This window comes from Trifolium pratense, linkage group LG2 (genome assembly GCF_020283565.1).
Source record: "Trifolium pratense cultivar HEN17-A07 linkage group LG2, ARS_RC_1.1, whole genome shotgun sequence".
NCBI lineage: Eukaryota > Viridiplantae > Streptophyta > Magnoliopsida > Fabales > Fabaceae > Trifolium > Trifolium pratense.
Window position 1 is genome coordinate 27567709 of NC_060060.1, and position 11815 is coordinate 27579523.

Sequence of the window (11815 nt, forward strand, 5' to 3'; positions counted from 1 at the left end):
GTGGAAATGTTTGATTTTTCGTCTAGTTGCTGTGATAGGCTGGGATCAAATGATTTTACCGCAGCCCCACGGTGGGCGCCAAAATGTTCTGGTAAAAAACAAGGGGGGTTGTATTATTGATTAAATGGTGTGATTACACTTGGTTCAATCCCAACAACCCTGGGAGTTTTATAAGTCAGATTCGGATCCCTTTACAAATGAAAGTATGGAGCTATTTATAGAGCATCTAGTCTTCTTCTCCAAGCAAGGATTCCTAGAAATCCGGTCTACAGCGCCTTCTTTGGTGACACAGCGTGAAAGTAGGGATGAGAACCTTGGTCTCCAAGCTATGGCGGTTATGGGAAGTTGGTTTCTTCCTTCTCAGGTCGGCTGTTCACACAGGGAAGAAGGAGATATTTACAATAATACTAAATCTATTTTTTGGATATTGACACGTGATTATTGATCACGCCTTGGCCTCGTATCGCCTAATGGGGCGTTTTAGATCTTTCTGGATTTGGGCCTAATATTCTTTCTTATATTAATTGGGCTAGTTGGATTTGCCTCTAAGCCCATTTATATATATATATATATATATATATATCACCTCAGTATTTATATAAAACCGTTTAACAATACTAATGGTTTCAGTGTATAATATCTGGAAACCATTTAACATACCAAATAGGATGAGATTCCGAAAATACCAAATAGGATTAATATTAGTTTGTCTAGCTTTATCGTTCGATTATTCGAGGGATGAGCAGATGTAAACTCGTCGGTCCCCTTTTTAATCCAATTTTATTTATTAATTTTATTTGCGGAAGACAAAGCGCATGACCAGCGTTCGGTCATTCGAGGGATGAGCGGATGTAAACTTGCCGGTCCTCTTTTAATCCACATTTTATTTATTACAATTTATTTTTTAAGTTTTTATTATTTTATACTTTTTGGTTTAAATTAAACAAATTAAATAAATTATATGAATAAATAAAAAAATAAAAAACAAATAACATCGCAGGGGTGCAGCTAGCAGTGAAAGAATACAGGCCGACCCACATCGCAGGGGTGCAGAAAGTAAGCAAGCGGGGTGCAGCTAGCAGGAGGGGCGCAACAACAAACAAAAATCAGGGGGATGATATGGGCCGTCTGATTGATCTGACAGTCTTGATGAGATCATGATGCTGCAGAATCTTGGCCGTCTGATGGAAATCAACGGCCTGTAACAAGAGTTTCGCGTTATGCGCGCGCGCACTGGATCCACGTCTGATTTAATATTATTTTTTTTGGCTTATGCACCATACATAAGGAAATGTCTTATTCACCATAACTTTGCCACATTTAATATAGGCTGTAATGAAAATATAGACCATGAAAATATTACTAATCGAAGATAATACAATTTATGTAAGAAGTTTAAAAGATTGATGTATTTAGACTAAATACATCAATTTTACCATGTATTTAAAAAGTGAACTTTTTTGGCTTAATTGCAATTTTGACCCCAAAGTTTCACAATTGTGCGATTTTGATTACACAAGTTTTAATTGTGTGATTTTAACCCTCTAAGTTTGATAACTGTGCGATCGCCCCCCCCCCCCCCCCCCCCCCAAAAGTCACGTCTAAAATAAATAAAATTAAGTAAAAAAATAAAATACTCGCCCTATCACGTCTTATAGACAAATTTTACTTTTCTAAATTTATTACATAATTAATGTATTTGGATTAATTTCAAATACATTAATTATATTATATAATGAATATTTTTTTTGGTGAATATATATTATATAATGAATTTAAAACACGGGGAATAAATGATTGAATCTCTTAATATGAGCCAAATTTTAATTTTAATTTGTGAACCAACAATAAATTGGTTAAAACGGTAAGAACTTTGGTCTCGTAAGCATATGGTCAGATGTTTGATTCCTGGCTTTGTGTATGAAAAAAATTTGGTTGGGAGAACTCATTTTGTGTGTCCCATAGGTTCCCGACAGTGAAAACTCCGTATCAATATCATGGTAAAAAAAAATTATGAATTTCAAAAATTGAAATTTGTTTGTAAAATATCTTGGGAGTAGTGAATAGTGATTGTGATTTCTTTTTTTTATCCGAAGTGGTAATTCACTGAAATTAAACTCACACAATTTTGAGATTCCAGGTTCGAAGCAATGTCACAACGTCGGCGCGCGTTGCCGTCCACAATCGTGATGATGACGTCTCCGCGAGCATTTCAACAACACAGGCTTGAGCCACCATCACAATCCGCGTTGGTCAATGTCCCGATCGATTGGCGGACCGATTCACACCGTTCCACATCCGGCCGAGACACATCGTCATCTCTCATCCTCTTCTCTCTCGATAATTTCAAGCACTCTTTGACTCTCTTTTCAAAATCTTTTCATCTTTCTCTGACGGTACTTATTCGCTATCGATCTCTCGCAAATATTTAGCCTTGAACATAATTTACTGTGTCGAGTGAGATTGCATTCGCAAACAACCCGACTCGTCGACAACGCCTCGTGGTGCGACAAGGTCTGAGCAGAACGAGGCTCTCACCCTTTCAGCTTAACAATTTTGACATTTTTTACCAGCTAAAATTTATGAGACCATATTACTATATATTTATTTATTGGGTCTTGTTAACATGTTCATATAAGACACATGTTAATGTATCTTAATATAGAAATTCGACATTTAATGATACAAAAAATTTAATGCTTGAAAAGTTAAAATGCACAAATTTTAAAGTATAATATATATTTTTGATTCCTTAACATGTGTTATATATGCACATGTTAACATTCTCCTTATCTTTATCTTTACTTACTATAAAAGATAGAAGTTGCAACCCTAATTGGATGACAACATGCATGATGTCATTGGAAACCCTAACTCCTTTAATAATCCTAATCCATCATGGCCAACCATTTCTTGACACCTATAAGCATGTGTGGGCCTATCATGTGTAGTCCAAAGTGACATGACAAGTGTGTCATGATCTTTGCACTTAGTGCATTATGTCATGTGTGATGCAAACCTATGAGTTTGAAGCTCATAGTGCAAATGTTTTATTTGGGTAGCAAGTTTGTATTTTTATCAACTGACCAAACTAAAGATCATCATGCATGAAGAAAAATCAAACTTGCAACTTCAAATAGAGAAAAAAGATTGATGTATCACCATGAACAATTCTGAAATACAATAAGTTTCATCATATCAAACAACCATGATCACACGTGTAATGTGGAATACTAAATAGAAAAAAAAATTCATCTACCCAAAATAAAATTGCATGCAACATTTTAATTAGCATCTAGCATTTTCTTTTCTACACCTAAATATCATACCCACCAATTAATAGCAAAAACAATACGGTGCATGCAAGGAAGACTTCATGTGCATCATAATGATTGCAATGAGGATTAAATTTATAGGAAGAGATGAAAACTATCGATGGCCAATTTTCTCTTCCCATTTTTAACATCCACCTATGGATATTTAGAGGTTGACCTAGTGTGCAAAAATTAAAAAATTCTACAAGTGGCGCGCAGAGATTATAAACCTCTTTATGAGTGGCGCGAAAAAATTATAAAGTTCTTTATAAGTAGCACGTAAAAATTACGAATCTCTATCAATGCTTGGAGGTCGAAGTATCACGCAAAAATTATAAACCTTTTTATAAGTGGCGCGTAAAATTTATAAACTTATCTATCAATATTTTGATGTTGACCTAGCACGAAAAAATTAATTAAAAAAAAAACTCTCTATAAGTAGCACACATAAATTATATTCTTTCTATGAGTAGCACGTAAAAATTATGAATCTCTCTATCAATATTTGGAAGTTGAAGTATACACAAAAATTATAACTCTCTCTATACGTACTTAGAGGTTGATAATTTTTACTTAGAGATTTTAACTCTATAAGTGGCACGCACAAATTATAAACCTCTCTATCGATATTTAGAGGTTGACTTGATGCGCAAAATTTAAAAACTCTACAAGTGGCACACACAAATTATAAATCTCTCTATCGATATTTAGAGGTTGACTTGGCACGCAAAAATTAAAAAACTCTACAAGTGGCGCACAGAGATTATAAACCCTTTATGAGTGGCGCGAATTTTTTTTTATAAAGTTCTTTATAAGTAGCACAAAAAAATTACGAATATCTCTAGCAATGCTCGGAGGTCTAAGTATCACGCAAAAATTATAAACCTTGCGTAAACATTATAAACTTCTCTATCAATATTTTGATGTTGACCTAGCGCGAAAAAAAAAACTCTCTATAAGTAGCACACATAAATTATATCCTCTCTATGAGTAGCGCGTAAATATTATAAATCTCTCTATCAATATTTGGAGGTTGAAGTATACACAAAAATTATAACCCTCTCTATACGTACTTAGAGGTTGATAATTTTTACGTAAAAAATTGTAAACCTCTTTATAATAGCGCGTAAATTATGAATCTCCCTATCAATACTCGAAGGTCGAAGTATCATGAAAAAATTATAAACCTTTCTATAAGTAGAGGTTGAAGTATAAACATTTCTATTAAATTTTATACATGTCACGGGTCTTTGAAGGCTCAACTACAAAATTTGATGTAACTGAGCCATCCAACAATATGGTGGTTCACTTTTGTATATTGTACTTATTATGATTTGATTTTTAAGTTTGTTTGCCCTTTTGGATGTAACGATTATGCAATATACTTCTTTATCCTATTATCAATGATTATATGAATGATTTTAAATTTCATCATCTTAACGTACTACTCATGAAAAAATTTGACCAACTTAGTTTATATTATTTGAAATGCACATCTAAACATTAGAAAATTAAATTATGTGTGCTCTTAGGCAAAAATTTAATTTTATACATATCATGGGTCTTGAAAACTCCACTATAAAATTCGATGTGATTCTTCACTTGATTCACTTTACTATGGCGTTCCACAAAACTCGTGCGGGCCGACGACTAGTTTATTTTAAGCAAATAATTTAAATTAAAATATCCCATCCAAATTCCAATCAACCAACAAATAATACTGGATAAAGCCGAACCAAGGAAAAAAAAAAGATAATGATGAAGCTAAAATTCAAATAAAAAATAATTGATCCCTACGCTGGTGTGACAAACAAAATCGTGGTGGCAGAGATTATCGCCCCTATACCCTATTAATAATAATTTTCTGATTGCAAACAAAGTACAAGATCTACATCTAAATTAATATTCAGAACTCTGAATTAAAAAAACACCCAATTTTAACAATAGTCCAATTAATTAGCCTTCCAAAATTACTATTTTAACCAAAATCACATATAGAACCTGAAACCGTGACATTATACCCTCTCATGCTGGCAAGTGGCAATCCTAGGAGATTCCGTTACGTCACTATGTAACCCAATAAAAAGAGATTAGATTTTTTTTGGTACTGCGTATCCTTACCTTAGGTACATGTGGAATTTTAAAGTAAATTTTTTGGAACAACGTAAAAATATATTTCCAGCCCTTAATTTTTTTTTATAATACCCCTTAATTTTTTTTTAATAATAGCCCTTAAAAATTTAAATACGGTCCACAACAACTTTTAAAATACTCTAGGTGAGTGAGTTGCTATCCCTTTAATTCTCTCCTTTCTAAAATTTGATATAAAAGATGCTAAACAGTGCTCCGATATATTAGTTAAACATATTAATAAAAAAATTTAATTGAAAAATTATGGATTTAATATTTTAAAAATATAAAAAAAAATTTATCATTAATTTTTATTTTTAGTATGCTTAACAAGTATTGGAAGGACAGTTTTTAACATAACCTATTTGGGAATACGAGTACTTTTGATATTTTTTTTAACATGACTAAAAAATTGCTCTAAAAAAATCTATATTATAAAATAAATACATTAATTATTTAATAAATCTAACAAAAATAAAAAAAATTTAATTTATACAAGAATAATTACCTCAAAAGCACTACCTATAGCTAATGTTTTCCTTGAATACTCTTTCAATAGGTTAAGACGAAGAAATCAGTCAATTTCCAGCGAGGAGAGGATGTACAGTATGGATGTATCTATGATTACTTAAAATAACTTTAGGAAAATGTTAACATGTGCACCAAAGGCACATGTTAAGGAAGCAAAAGTAGAAATAATATATTGAAATATGTGCATTTAACTTCTTAAGCATTAAATGTTTTTCTAACAATAAATGCAATTTTCTATATTTAGAACCTTAACATGTGCCTTTTGTGCACATGTTAACATGACCCATAACTTTAATACTTAATTAATGAATAATCAATCAATAAACACTGACCTAGGCAAACCAGAGCTGGCACATTAAAATCTTTTTTCTTTTCCCTTTTTCTCGAGAAAAAACAGATTTTAATTTAATTTATTCATTTTTTCTTTTTGCGTTAAAATTGAAAATACATATGTCTTGTCTGTCTGTATACTCTCTCTTTCTATCCGCTTCGTTTCTGTGCTTTCTATGATTCCCACTCGTTTTTCTCTAAACAGTACAAAAAGAGAAAACAATAGAAAAAAAAATAAAGAAACAAATTAAGGGTTAACGAAAACCTCGCCGCCGGCGATATTCTCAAACACGAATCTCACCGGAGCTTACTGATTTTCACTAAACAACAACTCTTCTCGCCGAAAAATGCATTGATTCTCGAGCCTAATCTGAAAAATTCGAAAATGAGCGACTGCGAAGAAGCTTCTGATGTTGTGGCCACTACCAGGAACAACATTCCAGAGCCGGAAAAGGAAAACCAACCGTTTCCGCCGGCGGTTATAGCTGGTAGAAGCCGTTCTCAAGGAGGTGGACGGAGAGTAACACCGACGAGCTTCACCGTTGTTTCTGACGGTAGATCTGTTGTGGAGAGAGTACTTCCTAACGGAGATTTCTACGTCGGGAGTTTTTCCGTTAACGTACCTAATGGATCCGGAAAATACCTTTGGACCGACGGTTGCATGTATGAAGGTGAATGGAAAAGAGGAAAAGCTTCAGGTAAAGGGAAGTTTTCATGGCCATCGGGTGCGACTTACGAGGGAGAGTTCAAGTCGGGTCGAATGGAAGGGTTTGGAACTTTTGTTGGATCCGACGGTGATACTTATCGCGGGTCATGGAGCTCCGATAGAAAACACGGGTTTGGTCAGAAACGTTACGCTAACGGTGATTTATATGAAGGATGGTGGAAGCGTAACGTTCAAGATGGTCAAGGGCGTTACGTTTGGAAAAATGGGAATGAATACGTTGGTGAGTGGCGTAACGGTGTTATTTCTGGTAAAGGTGAGTTGGTTTGGGTTAACGGAAACCGTTTTGAAGGTCAGTGGGAGAATGGTGTACCGAAAGGACAAGGAATTGTGAAGATACAGCATGGTTTGAATTTGAAGAGTTCAAATGGTGGTGTTGCTGGTGGTGGTGGTGGTTTGTTGTGGAATGACAATTTTGCCCCTGATATGATGAGGAAACGTTCTTCTGTTGATACTGTTAGTGCTAGAGGGAGTGTCAATGAAAAGAGTTTTCCTAGGATTTGTATTTGGGAATCTGAAGGTGAAGATATCACTTGTGATATTGTTGATAATGTGGAAGCTTCCATGTTTTATCGCGATGGAACAACATCGGATCCTGATGAATTTCGAAAGCACCCTTGTTGTTTTTCTTCTGAGGTTAAGAGACCAGGTCAAACTATTTCCAAAGGGCATAAAAATTATGAATTGATGCTTAATTTGCAATTGGGAATTAGGTAAAATCACTGTCTATACTCTCTAGGTTATTTCTTTGAGATTGTTGTTTAATTTAATTTAACTCATGTTTTGTGTAGATACACTGTTGGGAAGGAAGCATCTAAGTTGCGAGAGCTTAAAACTAGTGATTTTGATCCTAAGGAGAAGTTCTGGACAAAGTTTCCATCTGAAGGTTCTAAGATTACTCCGCCCCATCAAACTGCGGAGTTTCGATGGAAAGATTACTGTCCTGTGGTTTTTAGGTATAGCTCTCTTTTTTTCTTGTTGAATTTGAGACATGTTTGTTTTAGTATTGATGTTTTTGTGAGGTGACCTGTGTTGAAATTGTTTGTGTATTTTGGATGATATTTGGTGTAGAGTTGTTTAGCGTGTTGAAATTGTGTTGTGCTTTGTTGTTGACTTTGTTTTGCTTTGATTCTTCAGACATTTGAGGAAGCTGTTTCAGGTTGATCCTGCTGATTACATGTTGGCTATATGTGGGGATGATGCACTAAGGGAACTTTCCTCTCCCGGGAAAAGCGGAAGTGTCTTCTACTTGACCCAAGATGACAGATTCATGATTAAGACAGTGAAGAAATCTGAAGTCAAGGTTAGCTACATGTGTTGTATAGACTTTTGTTGAATTTTGTATCTTGTTGAATTCCACAACGGTTTCTTGAATCATGATAGCATGCTAAGAATAAAACATACCACATCCCTCAAAAGTATTATTTATCTCTGATTTTTACTAAATGTGTCAACCGTTAGTCAAATCTTCAGTAGACCAGACGACTTAGGTTTTGGATGGAGGCCTATCTTTGTCGTTTGTTTATTCTTGTCGCATTCGAATGTCGTGAATAAACCTAGATTCTAACCTTATTTAACGCAAATTGACGGCTGGTTTTTTATGACTACATACTTTCAGGTGCTTCTTCGGATGCTTTGAAGCTAGAATTTTGTTTTATTAAATTCCACAAGGGTTTCATGAATCATGATAGAATGCTAAGAATAAAACATACATACCACATGGGAAAACTATTATTTATCTCTTAATTTTTAGGCATTCAATTTTTGTCAAATCTTAACTAGACCGGACAACTTAGGTTTTGGAAGGCGGTCTGGTCTATCTTTTGTCGTTTATCTATCCTTATCGCAATTTGAATGTCGTGATTAAACCTAGCTTCTAACCTTATGTAACTCAAATTGATGGCTGATTCTTCATGACTACCAACTTTCAGGTGCTTCTTCGGATGCTTCGGAGCTATTACAAACACGTGTCTAAATATGAGAATTCACTTGTGACAAAATTCTACGGGGTACATTGTGTCAAACCAATTGGAGGCCAGAAGGTATGAATTGATAGATATATTATAGTATTGGTTTGAAGGATTTGTTTGGTGTTTCTTGGTATCTTACTTTTAGTTGCTATTGAAAAATCAGACTCGGTTTATTGTGATGGGCAACCTTTTCTGCTCTGAATATCCAATTCATAGACGATTTGATTTGAAAGGATCTTCACATGGTCGTGCAACAGATAAACCTGAGGATGAGATTGATGAGACGACCACCCTCAAGGACCTTGACTTGAATTATGTGTTTCGTGTGCAAAGAAATTGGTTCCAGGATCTTATTAAGTAAGTTGTTATTTTTGTTTGTCATACCTAATTTTTTCTGCGCTGTTCTTAGAAGTGAAATTGTTATTGCATGCATATCCAACAAGTTATGATATTGTTTTCAGACAAATTGAGCGGGATTGTGAATTCTTAGAAACGGAGAAAATTATGGATTACAGTCTTTTGGTTGGACTTCATTTCCGTGATGACAACACATATGACAAAATGGGGTTGTCACCTTTTCTTTTACGCACTGGTATTTGATCCATCTCCCTCTTTGGTTCATTTGGTTATGGTTTATGTTACATAGGTTTTGAACTTAATTTTCTTTCCCGTTTTAGGCAGCAATCAGGATTCCTATCATAATGAGAAGTTCATGCGTGGTTATCGCTTTCTCGAAGCAGAGTTGCAAGATAGGGATCGGGTTAAATCTGGAAGGTATGTCATGATCTGTTCTAGTACCTTGAAAATAATTTAAGAAGGATTTTTTTGTTATAAATTTATTAAATGTTTGGGTTGTTATACAACTTGCAACCAAAGCTAAATTGGATAAATAGGCTTTTGAAGGGGGTGTTTCCCTGAATCAGTTGATTTTGTTAAAATAAATATACTAGATATTATCTTATCTTTTGAAAATATCACAAATGAATTAGTTGGAGGCCTATAATACATGCTGGCTTAAATTCCAATTTTTTAATGGCATTAAAATTGTTAGATAATTTCCTCATTTTAATTTATGTCTTTCATTATGATAAATTAATAATTGAAAGTAGTTTGCATTATGTTGGCAAGTTAAGTTGGTATAGTATTGCAGGAAATATGGTTGTCTGTGGGACACATGCAAGCTGTGGTCCTAATTTATTAGATTTAATTTGATTTCTAATATATTTCTGGCCTGACAATATATTCATTGAATGGAATCATGTTTGTTTCTTACCTTCTTTGTGTTCATGTTCTTTCTGGATTTATTCTATACACCCCAGACAACAATTTCAACTTTCTCTTACTGTATTCTTTGAAGACTCTTAGATTTTTACTATTTTGTTACACTCCGAAACTATTCAAGATTGTTTGTATTTTCTCTTTGCAAATTTCATGACATGACATTTATTAAGTAGGATTCTTCTTGCTTCAGGAAATCATTAATCAGGCTAGGAGCTAATATGCCTGCAAGAGCAGAGCGACTTGCAAGGAGGAGTGATTTCGATCAATATGTTGGAATCAGTCATTTGAACCCTTATAGCAGCGGAGAGACTTACGACTGCGTTCTATATTTCGGTATCATCGACATTTTACAAGACTATGATATCAGCAAGAAGCTTGAGCATGCTTACAAGTCCTTCCAAGTTGACTCTACTTCAATTTCTGCCGTTGATCCAAAGCTATACTCAAAGAGATTTCGAGATTTTATTGGGAGAATATTCATTGAAGACTGGTAGCAGGAACCAGCAAGTACAAAATGAGCTAAAGTATTTTCTCCTGAAGGTTAAAAACAATGTCATGAATCATCATCACAAAAATACAGGAAAAATCTTTGGAAGTTTGAAACCCACATGCAGAGGTAGGACCTTAGAGTTGACTGTTTAACATGTCACTCTGTGTTCAAGTGGGGCCTCAAAGAATCTCTCACTTGAGTTGGGATTGTTTTTTTGGCTGAATACAGCAATGGTGATGATGATATGTTGTTGGATCAGGGAAAATTTGTATATGGAAAATGGGTTTAAGTTGAGACTATTTTTTTTTCTTTTAAAATTGGGTGGGAGTTTTTTAATTTTTTGTGGTTACCAATAGGATATGAATATGTTGGAAAATATAGGAAGAGAGGGGTGAAGGGAAAATTGTTTCCCTGAGATTAGATTAAAAAATGCTTGGTTAGTAGAAAAATAAAAAAATGTACAGTTGTTATACAAAAAAAGGATGGATGGGATATTGGAAGGAATTTATTTTTTCTTAGAATTATTAATTATTATTCTTGAGGTAATGTGAATGTGAGATACATTTTGCAGACCAGACCATGTATTGTATTTATGTAAAGAGCATGTTATGAGATGGAGTTTTATTTTTGTCTTAAATGCAATACAACCAAGTCTATTATCTGCTGAATAAAACACATACAAGTGGGGCTTGTGTGCAGTGTTGAAGGAAATTAAAAATAAGGGTCGTTGTGATAGCTTTTGCAGTGAAAGCGAGGGCGTTGGAGTTGAAAAAGAGTTAATTAGACGGCATAAAAAGCAGAGAAAGTAGAGAGAGAAATAAAGATGTGTTTGGTGTTTCTAAATTTTCCTCTTATTGTTGTTCAACTTCCTACTTTCACAGTCTCTAGTTGTGTGCCTATAAATTTTAATATAGTTAAAATTGACTAAAATGTTTTAAATTTTTGGGTTTGTGAGAAATAAAAACACTCCCAAGAATGGTAATCACGTCACGTGGTACCTGATCCGATTGCTACATTCAATCTTTCTCGGTAAGAAGTAAACTTG

At 34.2% G+C, this 11815-nt stretch overlaps 1 protein-coding gene across 1 annotated transcript; it reads left to right on the plus strand.

Moving 5' to 3' along the window:
* Positions 1-6275: 6275 nt before the first annotated feature.
* On the plus strand, positions 6276-11384 carry LOC123907831 (phosphatidylinositol 4-phosphate 5-kinase 1). Its single transcript, XM_045958223.1, has 8 exons — positions 6276-7742; positions 7821-7985; positions 8167-8332; positions 8961-9071; positions 9163-9356; positions 9461-9591; positions 9677-9773; positions 10471-11384. The coding sequence occupies exons 1-8, from the start codon at positions 6691-6693 to the stop codon at positions 10772-10774; spliced, it is 2220 nt and encodes a 739-aa protein (XP_045814179.1). The 5' UTR covers positions 6276-6690; the 3' UTR covers positions 10775-11384.
* The last annotated feature ends 431 nt before the right edge of the window (positions 11385-11815 follow it).